The sequence below is a fragment of the Aspergillus mulundensis genome (genome assembly GCF_003369625.1).
Source record: "Aspergillus mulundensis strain DSM 5745 chromosome Unknown scaffold_0, whole genome shotgun sequence".
In the NCBI taxonomy this organism is placed as follows: domain Eukaryota; kingdom Fungi; phylum Ascomycota; class Eurotiomycetes; order Eurotiales; family Aspergillaceae; genus Aspergillus; species Aspergillus mulundensis.
Genome location: NW_020797888.1, coordinates 2,775,988 through 2,793,547, shown reverse-complemented (window position 1 = coordinate 2,793,547; position 17,560 = coordinate 2,775,988). Strand labels below are relative to the sequence as shown.

The following is a 17,560-nucleotide window of genomic DNA, read 5'->3' as shown; positions in this document are numbered from 1 at the left end:
CTAGCGAGGGGCTATGGCCTCCTTTATAGGCAGTCACAAGCGGCTCGCTTAGTAGTGGCTGAGCGAGGGGCCTGACGGTTGGTTATAGCTGAGCATTTAGGATCCAAGGCGGAGTCGTTTAGTTGCGCTGTGGGATGTGTCGGGATCACGGAGGTCGAAGAAGCTGACCATGTGAAAATTCAAGAGCTCGAACTTCACCGTGAGGGCAATCAAGTTCAATCGTGGGAGTAATTGGAAGACACCCGCCAGTGAACCAGAAAAGCGTGCCGACCGTACGTCCAGTTTCAGTTTTTGAACCGTCAAAAAATGCCGTAGTTGAATGGATTCTGCCTAATCTCCAGCCAGCATCTATGTCGGACACGGCGTACTCGGCGCCTCAGACCCACTAGGAGTAAAGATCGAACAACTCCGTGACAGAGGAGACCTAGTTTTGAGCCACGACGGACGCCGAGACCGAGACAACCCACGAGGCCGTCCGCGTCGTCTCGCAGCTCGAGCTTCACGTCGAAGACCGCGCGGGCGAACGCGGTACCAGTAGTTCCAGGCCATCATCAGAACGAGGACGCTCGCCGCGATGAGGGGCTTGCGGCGCCTGCAGCGCCTCTCTAGCGCAGTGTTGAGGGCCATCATGGGAGGAGTAGACGCGTATACCAACGGGAGGGCGTTTTGGATAGCTTCAAGTTTTGACGCGGTAGAAAAGCACGACGCGCTGGGACGCGATGGGAAATACGCTGTCATGTGATGGCGCTAGCCTTTCTTGCTCTAGCTTGAGTGGGTTTTGGTCTGCACTGTTTGCACTCTAGTTATGCCAGGGACCAATGCCTGTTGAATTAGCCAAGACTGCAATGTCTGCTTATATATTGGCTCAAGGAACAGGTACATTTGAATTCTATTTCATGCCAGGCAAGACACATCAAAAGACATATATGGATGTCATCAGTAGCTCTGGTCAGATCAAAATGCCCAGTAAGCGTCATCTTAGGGCATGGGTCAGTTCAAGTGCCGTTGTTCCTCTCTCTCGGTCACCTGTACGGCGGCGTCCATCCAACTTGGACGATAGCCCTAAAGAGGCCCCGACTAGACTACCTATGTATGCAACGCGGTTCATTCTATTTGCGAGATATAGATTATGCGGAAGATTTCCAGTCTTGCTCCTTGCTCTCGGGACGTCAAGGTTGTCCTAAATCCATGCGCTAGCCTATTTCCTATATAGTTCTAGTACATCGAGGCCTCGTAGCCCTATATAGTTCCTTTTGACGAGTGGATCGGAATGTACTCAATGAATTCTACAGCGCAACGGTCCATAACCTCCATCTACTGATAAGTGAGTTTGGTGATACCCCTTTTATTGCTTCTGAGAGCTATGATATTTTCACAATAATTTACATAGATCTCCAAAACAATATGACATGGTACTGTGAAGCTTCGCAACAGAATTGAAAACTTTAAGCCCTCTCAATGCCTTCCCCGTAATTGATGCAGAGTAAGCACAGCTTATCCTTACACTACCTAATTACCAAGTCCCCTACGTCGCCGGCGCCACAGACCGCAACCCAACACTAATATACTCATCCCCCGAAACCCCCCAGAGCAACTCATACTGTCCGCTCGCCGCATCGCTCTCCTTAAGGTAAAACGACGAGGTCAACTGGCCGTCGTCGCTCTTAATGAGCAGCGTAGCCCCATACCATACGAACTTGTCGGTGACTCGGTCGGCTGTGGAGGTCTGGTCGGTAGTGAAGCCGACATTGTGCGAGCTTGACGAGGATCCAGGGACGTAGAGGAGCACGTTTGAGAAGGATCCTGCGGCACCGGATGAGTCGGGGTTGCCGATGAGACGGGCGTTGTCTTTTGTGACTGGTTCGGTGAATTAGTCAATTGTCCATGTTCAAAAGGATTTGTGTAAAGAGCGGTATTCTATGGGTAGGAGACATACATGAGACAACTGCATCAGTGACTGCGTTTACGGCCCCCTTGTTGACAACGGCGTTTCCTATAAATTGGTTGTTAATTCCCCGCTCGCCTAGACCGACATCCATTGGGAGCGCTTACCGTCGGCATAATGCACAGGAAGGCCTCCGATCCCCGTCCCGTACGCGTAGAGGTTGAAGGACTGCGCGAACGCTAGGCTTGCCAATGCAGGGACGAGCAAGGTGGAAGAGAAGATGTTTGAGAGATGCATCTTGTCGAGACTGTTGGTTGGAAAATGTAGGGTATGGTAGGACAGAGGAAAAGAAACCTGGGGATCGCGCGAAAGATATATAAATCCTCGAAAGGCCCCGCCGTAAATAAGGTGCACTGCCATCCTTCACTCATCCCATTCACCGTCGGATCTATCGCCGTGCTCTGTCTGTCCAGGGTGACGTCGCCGCCTATGGCAGTGAATATACTGCTTACCGGGTTCTGATTGGCCGATGTTCTATAGCCCTGTGAACCTTATTTTCGAGTGAAACGTTACATGAAACACGTGGCTTGTGCGTAGAGTTACTGAGTTAGGGTCACCGATTGTGGCTGGCGAGATCTACGTAACCCTTCTTCCTGGAGAATGCTACAGGCCGGCCATATGCGTAGACGGGAGAGGCTAGACAATGAGGACCGTTTCTGTATGCATAAGGGTATATGTCCGCGCGGCCCTTACCTTGGACATCCAATCTAGTGAGCATATCCAAACCATGCAGGTTGATTGGCTGATCAACGGGCTGAGCCACATACTTCGTGGGATTCAATAGACAATGAAAACCGCCTGCATGCAAATCTATATCCACGCGGCCATTATTGCCCTGATGTCAATGTCCAGTGAACCTATGCACCTAACTCCTGGGTGCTGATTGGCTGTTTGACAAACTGCGCCACACTCCCCATGCTGCGATGGGATTACGATATGCTGACCAATCTGAATTATGAGTAGAGCAGGGATAGAATGTAACTGCCTAGTAGATCTCGTTTCGCACTGTGGTAGGGCTGGTCCAAGCTTCCTTACCGAGTATCCCTCCAATCCGCAAGGTAGGCCAGGACCCTGCCCAAGCGCTTACGTAGACATGACAATAACTACCTACCATAGGTATACAGAGGCTACTATATGGAGCTGCCAAATGTCATCAGGTTCTCAAGCCAGACAAAACGCTATACATCACCATCAGCGCGCCGAAAGGTCATCATAACCATTGTGGATCTCCACAATCGCATTCCGGTTACCCTATATCATTGATGGGTAATATCATTTCCCTACTGAGCAAACATTTCCCCAATCCTCAACAACTCCTCCCACCGCTCATCACTCCTAACCTCAATCCTCCCTTCAGGCGTAACAACCTTCATCTCCTGCGCGGTCTTCGTCCCAAACTCAAACTCTTGTTTATCATTCACAAACGCAACGAGATTCTCGATCCAGTCTTCCATCAGTTTCCTTTCTCCGGATGTCGGACCGTAGCAGATTGAGAAGCTGATGACCGCTGTATTAGCAACTACTATCCAATGGAACAGGGATGGGGATGCTTACTTCCAGAAAGGCTTATCCATGGCATGCGCGACGCCGAAGGACATCGGGGCTACTTTTTCATTGATGAACGACAGTCGGTAGGCAATCTGGTACCGCCATATATCGGCCAAGTCGACGCCGTTGGAGACGAGATTTGAGACGAGAGCGCGAGAAGGGGCGCGGACTTGGCCGTCGGATATAATTTGGCCTGCATTTCAGCGTTAGGGCTAGTACTTCATCAGTCCTTCAAGGGATCCGGGCCGTGCATACCAAACAACTTCTTCCACTCGTCCAGATCCTTCGACTCCGGCAGCTTATAGCACTGCAATGCCCTCTCCGTCACGTCGGGTGCGTAGTAGTTACCGATTTGCGTGCGCAGTGCTTCAACCGTGGGCTCCGTTGGGCTGTTATACGTCGAGTATAGCGTCTCCTCGTTCAGGACCTCGCCGATCAACAGCCGCGCTTTTCGCGTCTTGAACTCTGAGGCAAACTCCTTGCTTGCGAGATACTCGGCCATTCCCTGGTGGATAAAGAGATCGTCGGTAACAGGCCGGAAGGTATGGTTCTTCAGATTAGGAATGGCAGCAACAAGCTCCTGGGGTGTCTTCTGGCGTAATTTCGCAAGCTTCTCCGCACTCGAGCTCCCCAAGTCAATATTGAAGTACGAGCAGAGCTCATCAAACTGCTCCTTCGCATCCCTCAACGATTTCGGCTGCGCGGGGATGGCATTCGAATCCATGAAGAACCGCCTATACAGCGCTCGCCCACCGGTTCTTTCTCCAGCTCCATCTCCCCGAAACTCATACAACATCTGCGCCTCAACACTATACGCCCCAGCGCTCCGTCCAGCAAGGGTAATATTCTCCCGATCTCCCCCAAAAAGCCCAATATTCTCATACACCCACTCCGCCGCAAGGCGCTGATCCCAGAGCCCGAAGTTCCCCGCCGAGATCCCATTCTCGTCCTCATCCTCTAACAAATCCGGGCCCGCAAGGAACCCAAACACGTTCAGTCGATACCCGATCGCAACCACGATCGCATCCAGCTTCCCCGTCGCGATCAGCTCCGTCGGGTCCATGCCGGCTTCTTGGCTGGGGTCGCCCATCTGGAACCAACCCCCATGTAGCCAGAGCATGACGGGCCATTTTTTGTCGGGGCTCGAAGGGTCTGGGACAGGCGTCCAGATGTTCACGAATAGGCAGTCCTCGCTGTAGGCGCCGTTGCCGCCTTCGGCGCTCCCGCCGACGTGGTAGGCCTTTTGCGGGCAGATGGGTTTGAATTGCGTTGCGTCGTAGGGGGTGTTGGGATTGCTGCTGTAGGTGTGGTTTGGTGGGAGGGGGCGCGGCTTGCGCCAGCGGTGCGAGCCGGTGGGTGGGAGGGCGTAGGGGATTCCGGCGTAGCGGCGGGATTTGGTGTCGAATTGTAGGCCGCGGATTGTGCCTTTGGGGCCGAGGGGGAGGTCGACTGGGGTTTTGGTGTAGGAGATTGTGTTTCCCATTGTGGTGCGGTGTCAGGGTGGTGTGGTGGGAGAGGGACAGTCCAAGAGAAACATGAGACCTTGGCCGCGTATCGTTTGCAAGTCATTCTGCGATTCCCCCGGGCCTCATTCTCATGACTACAAATTTTTATTCCAATTTCCAATAATTCTCTTGGACCATATCCCCTTATCTTATCGAGTCATCTCTCGACTCCAACTCCCCGGGCAAACTCCACGACAACTCCACGCACGGCCGGATCCCGGGCCGTCGGGGGACCTCGCACTACAAGTACTCGACGGATTGACACTGAAGTCTTGCATAGCCCAGAGACGAGAAGATAAGACCAGCCAGTAGAATGGGCAGCATTGGAACAGGTCCGGTGGACCTCTCCCACCACATCAATCGGAAGAGCAAGGCTCGCCATCCGTCGCCATTGAAAGATATCATCAAGTTTATGGGCCAGGATGGGATGATTAGTCTGGCTGGAGGTATGTGGCAATTCTCTGAGGTCTTCAGCATCTCCTATATTGACAATACTGCAGGCCTCCCCCATCCCTCGCTCTTCCCCCTCCACGGGGCAAGATTCGACTGTCTTCCTCCGTCATCGTCAATGCCAGACGTTGACAACGGCGATCTAGCTGATGATCTGATATCCCTCACGCTCGGTCGGGGTTCGAACCCGGGTGACCTTGATCTGACCCAGTTCCTGCAATACGGTACCACCCCGCCTTCGCATCCGAAATCAGACGAGTCTAACTGTGCTATATCAGGCTCCGGCACAGGAAACAAACAACTTCTAACCCTCTGCAAAGAGCTAACGGACGTCGTGCACTCCCCACCCTGCGAATACGAATGCCTCCTGCACCCGGGCAATACAAACGCCTGGGCCAAGGTCGTAGGCATGCTCTGCGAGGACGACGACTTCGTTCTCGTGGAAGAGTACACCTACCCGTCTGCGCAGGCGCTCTGGATTCCACTGGGTGTGAGGGCTGTCCCTGTTTCCGCGGATGCCCAGGGAATTTCGGCGAGCGTGCTTAGGGATACGCTTGCCGGTTGGGATGGGGAGGCTAGGGGGGCGAGGAGGCCGAGGGTGTGAGTATTCCAGCCAAAACCATCTATCTTACTTGAGAAGAGTGCGAGCGACTAATGGTGGACAGGCTGTACCTTGTCGCCGTGGGTTCCAACCCAACAGGCCTCTCCATCTCAACGGAACGAAGGAAGGAGATATACGATGTCTGCGTTGAGTTCGGTACGCACCCTAAACCCCAGGCCTCTGTCCCCAACCGCCCTAACGAGTCAATAGACATCATCCTCGTCGAAGACGACCCCTACTACTTCCTCCAATACCCCTCCTACAACCCTTCCCACACCACCCAAGAATTCACCCCCCTCTCCACACCCACCTTCCTACAAACCCTAACCCCCTCCTTCCTCTCCCTCGACACGCAAGGCCGCGTAATCCGGCTCGAATCTTTCTCCAAAACCCTCTTCCCCGGCCTACGACTAGGCTATTTCATCGCAAACCCCCTCTTCACCGAACGTCTCCTGCGCGCCACAGAAGTCGAAACGCAGGACCCCGCCGGCCTAAGCCAAGCATTCATCCTGGCCCTGCTGAGGAAATGGGGCGTTGACGGGTATCTGCAGTGGCTGCAGCGCCTGCAAGAGGAGTACCGCGTTCGACGGGATTGGCTGGTGCGTGCGTTCTACAAGTCCTTCGTCGTCCTTCCAGCGGCGGAATCACCGCTCCCCAACGCTGAGGGGTTCGTTGCGTGTCTTGAGTCCGCCACCGGCCTAAAGCCCGTCTTCAGCTTCATTGACCCGGAAGCCGGGATGTTCGTGTGGTCGAAGTGGTACTTTTCCGGCGTGAAACGGTTCAGCGTGCTCTCGTCTGATTCTGGAAATGTCGACCCCGAGCAGATGTTCGCGACGGAGCTCTGGGAGGCGCTGGCGGCTGAGCTGGTTTTGCTGACGCCCGGCTCGTACTATCACCCGTGGCAGGGGGGTGATAAGGTTAGCACGAGGGAGAGGGGGGCGGAGGAGGGCACGGCGCATTTCAGGTTCTCGTTTGCGACGCCGACGGAGGAGCAGATTGGGCTTGCGGTTGAGAGGGTGAGGAGGGTTGTTGAGAGGTTTTGGGTCTAGATGGTGGTTTCTTGTTTGGACTTTGTATATAGATTGGCTATGGAAGAAAATAGGATAGATTTTATGCTTCAACTACTTGGCCCTCCTGGTAAAATAAATATAAGTAAGACAATCCATACAACTACGAAGACTTTGGAAGAGTTATCTGCCTAGTTTAGGGTCCCCTTTAGTTCACACTTCGTGGCTTTCGTCCACCCGTCTAGGTGCACGCGGTCTTGTCAGGGCAACTAGGGCTGCTTACTCGATACGACCGTAGACAGTGCTGGAGTTCGTAGAGACATCTATGGAGCAGAGATTGGGCTAGCTCTCTGGACCCCTTCCTCCGATGATTATGCTGGTCAATAACCTTGATCGAAAGACCGGCTGAGTTGAATGACTGCATGCATACCTATATGGTACCTTAGCTAGGAAAGTGGATGAAAATAAAGACAAATCCATTAATTCGATCAACCCGAAGTACCTACCTTTTAGCATATAACCCAGCCAATCCCCTGGACCCTCTAATACTTATATCTAAAATGAATATTCTCCCGATCCGTCATATCCTCCTCCGCATTCACCCGTCCCAGCCTCTCACACTCCTCCTCCGAAAGCCCCATGCCCGCGACAATCCTGTCTCTCCGCTTATTCTCCCAGATGTCTACACACCCATGTTAGCAATCACTCACCAAAGACACTTCCACCAATCAGACACAGAAAGAGCAAGCAAGACATACAGTAGAACCTCCACGCCCCCATCGAGCAAAACTCAACCACATACAACACACCACACGCCGTGATACCGCGCGTATACTTGGGTGCATCGGAGGGAACCATCATCTGCGCGCCGACGGCGTTCCCGACGCAGTATGCGACGAACAGGATGGTTGAGGTGACGGTTTTCTTGGTGCGGCCGGCGATGTTGGAGGGGAGGAAGGTCCAGATCACTGTCACATTCATCAGTCTTTTTAGAGGGGAGGGTAGGAAAAGAAGGGGTGGGAAGGAAGGAAGACGTACTCAGCCCAGGCAGGGTGCCGAACACCTGCATGATGTACATGCCCCAGCGGGTCCACTGCATGCTGTCTGTTGGGAGCTGGGAGAGCGCGATCATGCCGATGAAGGCTGGGACGAGGGAGAACATCATCATGAGGACTGCGCAAGTTAGCCCTACTGTCAGTGTTCGATGTACGGAGGTCGAGGCCACTCACACCGAAAGTTCGGCCATCTAAACGTAATCGCGCCCACCGTGACAAACCACACAATACTAATGGCATAGTACGGCGTGCTCCCCTTAAGCAGGGTCTCCAGACTGGAGAACCCAAAGGACTTCCAGATGAGTTTGGAAAAGGTCGTGTTCGCGCCGTTGGGGAGGGCATTGACGATAGTCACGAAGAAGAAGAAGTACGTCTGCGGATCCTTGAACGTCGACCAGACCTGCTCCCACTTGAACTCGGAGCGCTTCTCCCTGTCCGAGCCCGTCTGGTTCGCCATGACCCGCGCGATGGCCGCGTCCTTCTCTTCCTCCGACAGCCAGCTCACCTCGCGCGGCGTGCCGAGGATGAACCAGACCAGGATCCCGCAGAAGATGGTCAACCCGCCGAGGAAGAAGGAGATTCCTTTCCACTGCCATCATCTTAGCATCAGCATCTACATCAGGAACTAGTGTTATGAAGAGGAAGGGAAACATACAGCCGCCAACCCATCCGGATTCCTCTGCGCCCTCAGCCCAATCCCATACATACTCAAGCCCGCAATGATATTCATGCCCGCATTACTCGTCCCCCAAATCAACGAGCGCAACGTATGCTCCCGACTCGTATACCAGCTCCCGGTAAGCAGCATAAACGTCGGACTAATCGTGCACTCCAGGCCGCCCTGCAGCGTGCGCAGAACCATAAGATGCGCCCAGTTCTTCGCGAACGCAATACACAGCACGACCACGCCCCAGGTGACGATCACGACGGACAGAAACTTGCCCGTGTGCAGCTTCTGCATCGCCCAGTTGCCTGGGAACTCGCAGACCATGTAGGCCAGGTAGAAGATCGTCGTGAGCCAGTTGAACTGGTCGCCGACGAGGTGCGTGTCTTCGCGGATGCCGAAGACGGCTTGGATGGACAGGCTGGTTTTGTCGGCTTGTTGCGTGCCGTAGCAGAGCCACATTAGTGGGAGGAGGAAGAGGTCGATTTTCCAGCGGAGGCGGCGTAGGTAGGTTTCGCTGTAATTGGGGAGGATGATGCCGGTTACGAGGTCGTCTTGGTCGGGCTTGGATAGCTCGATGTCTTTGTCGGCCGGGGTGGGCGCCATGTCGACGGTGGTGGATTTGGTGTTCATTTTGCTTCCCTTGCTAGTAGATGCTCCCAACTAGTGTAGCAGTAGCAGAGAGCTTTGGTGGTAAAGCTCACTACACCAGTTCGTTTAAACCATCCATTCTCGCCGGCGCAAGGCCATATATTGGAGCCCTAGCAGGCCGGCCGGGTCTCATCCGACGCCCCGGGTTTCCCCCACAGCGAGATAACCTTGATAAGCTGTGCTATCTGATAGGAAACTTAGTCCTTTATCTACTGGTTAGACGGGCAAGCCAATACTCAACACGGGACACACTTCTGGGCCCGACTGATAAGCGGAGCTAGATCTGTCTCCTGCTTGGCTCTATCCCTGTCTTGCCACGCGGTGAGGAGTTTACGGGGGTGTCGAAGGGTGTACAATACCAGCTATGGAGGATGGCGTAGGAGGCTAGCTACCTACAGCGATGCTGGGTCTTTGAGGGCTCATGTCGCCTGGGGGATTTCTGCTCCGTGATTAGTCGGTCTTATTTGCTTGATGTGCTTCTATCATCTCCTTCCGTTGCGCTGAAAATTACTGACTGTCGCTAATGGCCAAGAAAATAGATACAGGCCTCGTCTCGAGCGTCAGATAGTTAGTGGCCGATTATCAATAGCCCAGCGCTCAATGGGCATCCTTTATGCTCGGCATCTGTTGCCTACGCGGTTGCATGGGTCTAGAATATGGCATCGCGTGGCAAGCCCGTGCCGAGTTAGGGCTTGGCTGGTATGGGCCACGGCAAAACTGACTACCTACCTAGGCATTGAAATGACACCGAAAAGCATCTCGCTGGGCCATTTCTGGCGTTCTTTACGCCGATACCAGGACCGCGATCAACAGCTTGACACACATTGAGAAGCAAACTACGTGAGCGAGACGGTATACCAAGTTCTCCAAGTCTAGTGAGCATTACAGGAAGGTAGGCTCATCTCAACCGCCTCTTCCAAGCTGTTGAGACAATCACCTATATGATAAATGCATCCGACGCCCCCCTTTTCACCTCAGCATACACATTCTCTTTCGGAATGCGATTCACGGGCACCCACACCCCAAAAACCCGATACTGCTCCTGCTCTCCAGCTGCCTCTTCCCCTCCCATTCCAGTCCCAGGCACCTGCACGACCTCATACATCAACCCAGACAGAACTCTAACCGTGCGGGTAACAGTCTCCTTCCGGCCCTTCCATATGCGGAAGAAGTCCGGATGCGCAAAGCCAATGCACGGTGGATCCGAAGCGAGCGAAACCATCAACCGCAGGCCCTTCACCCGGCATACCTGCCAATCCCAGAGCCCCAGTGCGCGTGAAACAGCGATATACAGCAGATGGCCGTGGTCGAGGTCCTTCTTGATCCAGGCGTAGTCCGTCGGGGGTTCCTCGTCGCCAACGGAGGTTTCAATCTTCTTTACGAACTCTGCCTCTCTGTCCAGATTTTCGTTCTCGCTGCCGGGGTGATTGGCTTCCTCGGCGAAGGCTTTGCTGGATAGGGGCGAGCCGCCGGCAATCAGGACTTTGAATACGGTCCGGTACAGAAACCCGGCTAGGGTCTTTACATTGTGGAGGATCGCGCTGAGACTCACACTGCGGTTCTCTTTGACGGCTTGTTCCTCCCTTGCTGAACGGACGCCGGTGGGCCCGGTCAGGTAGGAAAGGCGGTTTGGGACCTGGATGACTGACCAGGCGCGTGCTATTCTGTGGATCATCTCCCAGGCGGCCTTTGTTGACAGCTTGCCGTACTCGGTTTCGTAGTCAACAGCCATGTCTGATAGCGAGATGCCGCCTTGACCTGTCAGCCGCAGAGGTATGGACCCGGTGTTGGTTATGGGTAGAGACACCGTGCTTTGGATCGGTTTATACACGTCACCGTCAGTGTGTACCTCGTCTTCCAGAAGATATTTCGATGGCACCCAGAGTCCCGTTGAAACCTGGGCACCGAACACGCCTGACGGGGCGCTCGTCACTGGCGCACAGCCATGATTTAAACGCAGCTGGCTCAATGCGTCGTCAAGAAGGGTCGGTAGCTTGGCTTTCATACTGGCCGTCCTTAAGACATAGTCCGGACAATCAGCCCAGACTGAATTGACGTAGTCCTTTGGCTGGGTGCATGACCGGGCTGACGACGAGCTAGCTTCCAGGTCATAGAGAAACTGGCGGAGGGGATTCCTCTTCAAGTCGGGATACCGAGGAGGCGGAACTGTCAGCTGCTCGCCGGCAAAGAACAGGTAGATCTCATGCTCGACAGTCAAGTCGGTCCAGCCCTCGTCTCGCCTGGTCCAGAACATAAACGCCCACACGGCTGACTGGAGGAAGATCCCCCGGCTAGTTCGCGCAGCAGCACACCCATGTCTGTTGCTTTTCTGTAATGCCCGTTGCTTTGAACCTTCGTAGGGGTCACTGGAACTGTCCCTCCGAGTCAAAGCCTTGTATATGGCACTCTTTAATCGGCCAGCTGATATGTAAATGGCCATTAGAAAGTGTTGTCTGCTGAGCACCGTCCCGACTCTCAGAGCATGTCGAAGACAGAACCATAAGCCCTTGTCGAAGATCGGCGCGTAGTTAGTGTCGTATGAGCTCCTTGCATGCTCACGCTGCTGCAGACGTAGGAACGGAGAGAATCTGTCCAGCTCTTCTGCCAGCTCTGATCCATCCATCAGGTCCAACTCCTCGGCGCATGGCGAAACCCCCACCTTGGTCCATACCACTTTTATCCTTCGGGCATAGATCATCTCCTGGCGCGTCCAAACCCTCGTAAACCAAGAAGATACAGGGATGATATTCATGCAACTGTCATGGAGCGTATCGATTATGCGTGGCGGTCGGGCCTGCATGTACTCTTCGTACGTCCCATCTTCTTTGGCGCGGTTCATCTCATCGAGCTGCTCACGCAGACACTTGCAGGGTGCTCCGGGAAAGAGCACGACAACGTCTAGAGTGCGGTACACAGACGGAATACTGGACAGCGTTTTTCTGACCTCCTCCTCGTCCTTTTGCGGCATGCAGAGCTGGTCGATCCAGCAACCTCCTTGCTCGGCGGAGAGCCTTACCAAGGTGTGAGAAAAGTCGCCAGTATTCCATTCTGCGCCGAGGACAACATGCATCGGTTTTCCTTCATGGGTGTGTCCAAGCAGTCTCTCGGTGTGCTCGAAATGACCCCAGGCGTAGGATAAAGCGACCGCAGCATTTGACCTCTCCGCGATATCGACCCGCTGCTTGTTGATCAAAAGATGGGTCTCCTCGGTCGTCTCAAACGGGCATTCTGCGTCCGAGCAGATGCTGAAGTGTGCAATGTTGACATATAAAGGTGGTTGCCGCTGCTGGGATTGCTGGGGGCCATGGTCTGTCTCCGGATCCGGACCTGACATGCTGGAAAGGCTCGAGGGAAATGGAACGATAAGGCTCTCGAGATCTCGCGAGTCTGTCCCTGGGTCAGGAAGATGTAGCCTTGTTATCCGCAAGGGGCCATAGTCCGTAAGCGCGCTCATGTCCCAGCCTCGCGTATACTAATTAGCCAATAAGAACAATAGCCTGCTGCAGCTTCTGGCTCAGCCACGTTGCAAGCGCTAACAGTACTCCGCATGTTGATGCAGCAGTGTCTAAAGAGAAAGTTCTACGCCGCTATTCCTACTTCAAGAGCAATGTCCACCTCTCGATAATCCAGACAGAGGCATGGATAGGTCGATTCAACTATTAGCCCGAATAGGCACGAAGCCATTGATAACCCACCCGTCTAAACCATACCTACTCAAAGCACCCTTCCAATGTGATATGCAATGCTTGTCACACCTCCATCCAAATCAAGCCTGCTCAGCCCCCTCAACCGGCCTCTGCCACTCCTGCCGTCGATCCGTAAAGACCTCCGCCTTCGGGGGCGAGATGGCGTCGAACAGAGACGCCTTGACGAGGGCTTTCCCGGGAAATTTGGGGCTTTTTGTCGCCACGGGGCTAGATTCAGTTAGGACTGGCCTTCAGATCGAGTAGGATGGCATGACTTCGTAACGTACCTGCCGCAGCTTCCGCAGAATTGACGCTGCATTTATACCCTGATCAGCTAATTGCCGGCATTTACCATACCTAGTAGGTCTAATGTTGCAGGTGAAGGCAAGGACTCACCACAATGGTGTTCCCGCTCAGTGTCTGGGAGTCTTCGAACGACTTAAGGGAACTGGTGCCGTCGAGTTTAAACTCGGGTTCGTCGACGACGTAGTTGATAGACGAGCCTGCCCAACGTCAACTCAGCGACTGGCGCTGAAGCTTAGGGCAAACGGTGGAAGAAGGCATATGGATACTGACCACCACCAGATCTAGCGCAGTTTCGACTGTTATCGTCAGCAAGTATCCCACGGCAGAAACTCAGGGAGCATACCAATAACATCTCAGCGAGTTTGGCGGCTGCTCCTTCAGCGAGACCTGGATGCTACCGCAGATGCAGTGGCCTTTGTAAGACATGGTGTAGAGATGTGCGTTTGGGTATCTATACCGAAGCCGAGGACCTTGGAGATGAGGACCAGGTATGTTGTTGTTCTCCTTACTCGAGTGACGTTGCAATGACTAGAGTAGGAGGAGTCCATGGTCCACCTACGTTGTGGGTCTCGTTCGGAAGAATCCCGATTCTATACGACCTCGGGAGAGATATATACATGCGCTGAACATGGATGGGAATGTAATATAGTACTTATTGAGCCCATCTAGAGAACGATGCTCGGATTCGTGGTAGGTGCAGCTCCCGAACAACAAAGCCCTTAACTCCGGTCTTCATCCGGACAATGTGCCCGACATCGAACCTTCCAGGGTCAAATTCGTAATGCATGCCTTTATGATTTCTAAGCCAGTCACGATGAGCAAAAGCATCTCTACCGAGTTCTGTCGGAGCCTCAATGTTAGAAGTCAGTCATTTCAAACACACTGAATACTATCGTTATTGCATCTTCAACCGCAACCAACCGCCGACTGTCAGATTGAAGTAGCAATCATTCGACAAATCGGAGCTTTAAAGTCGGACGCATGATTTCTAGGTAGGGGGGTTTTACAAATAGATTGTAGGATATATTGGGTAGCGAGCGTCCGAGATTGATGCCGGTAATGCTAGATTTTGCTTGCTTTACTTTACTTACTTACTGCAGATTTTCCTGATGACCTTCATAGCGAAGACATCCTTGATACAGGGGTTTGAAGGGCGGGTCTAGCTGTACACCGGCGAAGCAACTGTCGACAATATGAGCAATTATCTTCGTCTGCATGCTGTAGATTTCTAAATCCAACAGACGAGCAAGAACTTTGCCTAGATGTTTCCATTGAGCTTTGTAAACTTCGGCACTGGCGTCCGCCTATCGGACACTCCTCCGAGCTGCTTCGCCATCTTCTACTCCTGATTAACAAGCAACGGAACCTTCCAGGGTCATTGTGAATTGATAATGAAGGGTATAGGTAGCTCAGTTTCGCCCTGCTTGGAGAATATGGTCTGATCAGCGACAACTACTTGGTGAAGCGATGTTAACTTGCCTACAGTGGTTGACGGGATACCTACCTCGCCCATTGAGGCTTCAAGTGACTCGATCTCAGTGAACAGCCAACCTGGACATATCATGTTTGACCATGGTCAGAAGACTAGGACGGACAGCATTGTATAGCAAGCCTGTGGGGCAATTTGTAACCGCAGCCGTAGAGACAGGCGTGATCCAAAGGAATAGAATCGTAACTCATATTGGCAGATTGTCCTGCAACTATATATCATAACAGAGTATACCCAACCCTAAACAAAGCCAACAAAGTGGATCTGTGTGACACTCAACTTTCTGGTGACTGGAAGAACGGAGGTGGAAGGTGACAACCCCAAATCTACGGCTGTCTCAACAGCTTGACCAATGACGGAAGGATACCAAGTTCAGCTACTTGTCACTCCGCTGAACCTTCGGCCAAACGAGTACGTATTGGATGAGAGGCCTACCAAAAAACGATGAGGATAAAAGTGGGTTGAACAATGCTGGATATTGTTCCCTTGGATATCGTCCTATTATCCGTAGCCATGCCGGATCTATGCTATACGTAACACATAACCCCATTAACAAATGAAAGAATTTGCATGCAAAACCAGCAGGGGGGTAAAGAAAGCAAAAGGCAAGCCGTGGCGTCAAAAACCAACTCCACCGAAAAGAAAGAAGGACAAGACAATTCTATGCTGCTCCCCAAACGGCCTAGCTGCTCTTTTGTTCTCGTACCCTCACGCCGGCGGGTATACGAGCGCTAAATCGAAAGTTTTGACAAATTTACAGACCACCGCAGAGCTAGGACCGTTAGCATGGTTCAAGCAAAGGATCAAATCAAAGAACTTACAGTCTCGGCGATGATACCAGTAATCTGGTAAGGATCAGCGTTGGAAGCGGGACGGCGATCCTCAAAGTAGCCCTTGCCATCCTTGGCGACCTGGCGGGGGATACGAATGGAGCCACCACGGTCGGCGACACCGTAAGAGAACTTGTCGATGTTGCCAGTCTCGTGACGACCGGTAAGACGCTCCTCGTTACCCTCACCGTAGACGGCGATGTGCTCGACGTGGCGGGCCTCGAGCTTCTTCATGTAAGCCTCGATGGCCTTCATACCACCCTCGGCACGTGTTGAGGTGGTGGAGACGTTGGTGTGCAGACCGGCACCGTTCCAGTCACCCTTGATGGGCTTGGGGTCGAAAGAGATCTTGACGCCGAACTCCTCAGCAACGCGGTGCAGGAGGAAACGGGAGAGCCAGAGGTGGTCACCCATCTCGATACCCTCGCAAGGGCCGACCTGGTACTCCCATTGGGAAGGCATGACCTCAGCGTTGATACCGGAGATCTTGACACCAGCGTAAAGACAGGCACGGTAGTGAGCCTCGACGATGTCACGGCAGTAGACCTTGCCGGTACCGACACCACAGTAGTAAGGACCCTGGGCACCGGGGAAACCTCCCTTGGGCCATCCGTAAGGCCAGCCGTCGGGGCCGAGGAGGGTGTACTCCTGCTCAAGACCAAACCAAAACTCCTCCTTGGCGTGTGTCTCCATCAGACGGTTGCAGTCGTGGCGGTAGTTGAACTTGTTGGGAGATCCATCGGAGTCCCAGGTCTCGCAAAGGACGAGGATATTGTCACCGCGACGGAAAGGATCGGGGTACATAGCAACGGGGCGAAGGTAGACATCTGAGTTGTCACCGGGAGCCTGGGACGTTGATGAACCGTCAAAGTTCCATTCTGGGAGCTCGTCGACGCCGGAGGGGGCCTTGGAGAGAGTCTAAACGAGAGCCAGTTAGTCTTCTGAGCGGAAGCAAGATGGCACGTGGAGCGGGTAGACGCAGGCAGCGATGCCTAATGCGGGTGGACTTGGCGAACGGTTTCGAGGACCGCCGGCCGCATCCGTCGAAGGAACTGAAGGAGATCCAGAAGTGAAGAGCGTACCTTGGTCTTGCTGCGAGTGCCGCCGTTGGCATCAATCCAGATGTACTCGGCCATGACGGAACCTCGCTGGTCGAGGGTCATGTACTTCATGAGCTGCAGGTAAAATTAGTATAGAGTCCGACTATCGAGACATAAAGTCCTCAAGTCGATCGTGGTAAACACGCACATTCTCCGTATTGGAGACAGTAGTTGATTCAGCCTGGAAGCATCCATCGATTAGCAATCATCGACGGAGAGAATGGCCGGATGCAATGACAAAGTAAAAAGAAGCATCCGTCGCTTAGCAATCATCGACGGAGAGAATGCCCGGAGGCAATAATAAAAGCAAAAGAAACCCAGTAGTTTCTGTAGGACCATCCGAAGAATGACTCACCATAATGTGTAGCTGTGTAGTTGTGATGTTGGAACGATGTGATTGTGATGAATGTGTGGTCAACGATAGACAGATGCGCACGACACAAGTTGAAAGTCTGCTGGTTTTGATAACAAGATCGTTAACGGGAGGATGGAATGGAGATTAAGTAGAAACAAGAGAGAGAAGATGGAGGGGATGGAGATTAAGAGTGAAGAGGTAAGTGTTCTGTGGGTGGGGGGTCATTTAAATCAGTTGCGCCTTCTTTTTTTGCCTCCTGCCGGTAACTTACAGTGAAAAATACGGCCAGCCCCGTTCCTGCCCACTATTTTCGGTACATTTTGGCAGCCGCGAATTCGATCCATTCTTTGTTTCAGGAAAAAGGCGCA

At 53.2% G+C, this 17,560-nt stretch overlaps 7 protein-coding genes across 7 annotated transcripts; 1 reads left to right on the top strand and 6 right to left on the bottom strand.

The window, feature by feature from the left end:
- Positions 1 to 1,525: 1,525 nt before the first annotated feature.
- On the bottom strand, positions 1,526 to 2,182 carry DSM5745_00693 (uncharacterized protein; the record flags this gene model as incomplete). Its single annotated transcript, XM_026742709.1, has 3 exons — positions 1,526 to 1,857; positions 1,937 to 1,993; positions 2,053 to 2,182. The coding sequence occupies 3 exons, from the start codon at positions 2,180 to 2,182 to the stop codon at positions 1,526 to 1,528; spliced, it is 519 nt and encodes a 172-aa protein (XP_026608554.1).
- Positions 2,183 to 3,225: 1,043 nt separating this feature from the next.
- Positions 3,226 to 4,976, bottom strand: DSM5745_00692 (Carboxylic ester hydrolase; the record flags this gene model as incomplete). The annotated part of the gene is made up of 3 exons (XM_026742708.1): positions 3,226 to 3,442; positions 3,500 to 3,686; positions 3,749 to 4,976. The coding sequence occupies 3 exons, from the start codon at positions 4,974 to 4,976 to the stop codon at positions 3,226 to 3,228; spliced, it is 1,632 nt and encodes a 543-aa protein (XP_026608553.1).
- Positions 4,977 to 5,311: 335 nt separating this feature from the next.
- Positions 5,312 to 7,098, top strand: DSM5745_00691 (PLP-dependent transferase; the record flags this gene model as incomplete). Its single annotated transcript, XM_026742707.1, has 3 exons — positions 5,312 to 5,444; positions 5,499 to 6,048; positions 6,114 to 7,098. The coding sequence occupies 3 exons, from the start codon at positions 5,312 to 5,314 to the stop codon at positions 7,096 to 7,098; spliced, it is 1,668 nt and encodes a 555-aa protein (XP_026608552.1).
- A 500-nt stretch (positions 7,099 to 7,598) lies between these two features.
- DSM5745_00690 (uncharacterized protein) lies at positions 7,599 to 9,408 on the bottom strand (the record flags this gene model as incomplete). The annotated part of the gene is made up of 5 exons (XM_026742706.1): positions 7,599 to 7,738; positions 7,866 to 8,024; positions 8,095 to 8,229; positions 8,286 to 8,700; positions 8,767 to 9,408. 5 exons carry the CDS (start codon positions 9,406 to 9,408, stop codon positions 7,599 to 7,601), a joined length of 1,491 nt encoding a protein of 496 aa, XP_026608551.1.
- A 955-nt stretch (positions 9,409 to 10,363) lies between these two features.
- Positions 10,364 to 12,760, bottom strand: DSM5745_00689 (uncharacterized protein; the record flags this gene model as incomplete). Its single annotated transcript, XM_026742705.1, has 1 exon — positions 10,364 to 12,760. The coding sequence occupies one exon, from the start codon at positions 12,758 to 12,760 to the stop codon at positions 10,364 to 10,366; it is 2,397 nt and encodes a 798-aa protein (XP_026608550.1).
- A 432-nt stretch (positions 12,761 to 13,192) lies between these two features.
- DSM5745_00688 (GFA family protein) lies at positions 13,193 to 13,844 on the bottom strand (the record flags this gene model as incomplete). Its single annotated transcript, XM_026742704.1, has 5 exons — positions 13,193 to 13,340; positions 13,400 to 13,425; positions 13,509 to 13,615; positions 13,689 to 13,714; positions 13,762 to 13,844. 5 exons carry the CDS (start codon positions 13,842 to 13,844, stop codon positions 13,193 to 13,195), a joined length of 390 nt encoding a protein of 129 aa, XP_026608549.1.
- Positions 13,845 to 15,661: 1,817 nt separating this feature from the next.
- On the bottom strand, positions 15,662 to 16,873 carry glnA (glutamate--ammonia ligase; the record flags this gene model as incomplete). Its single annotated transcript, XM_026742703.1, has 3 exons — positions 15,662 to 15,679; positions 15,729 to 16,655; positions 16,820 to 16,873. The coding sequence occupies 3 exons, from the start codon at positions 16,871 to 16,873 to the stop codon at positions 15,662 to 15,664; spliced, it is 999 nt and encodes a 332-aa protein (XP_026608548.1).
- Between the last annotated feature and the right edge of the window lie 687 nt (positions 16,874 to 17,560).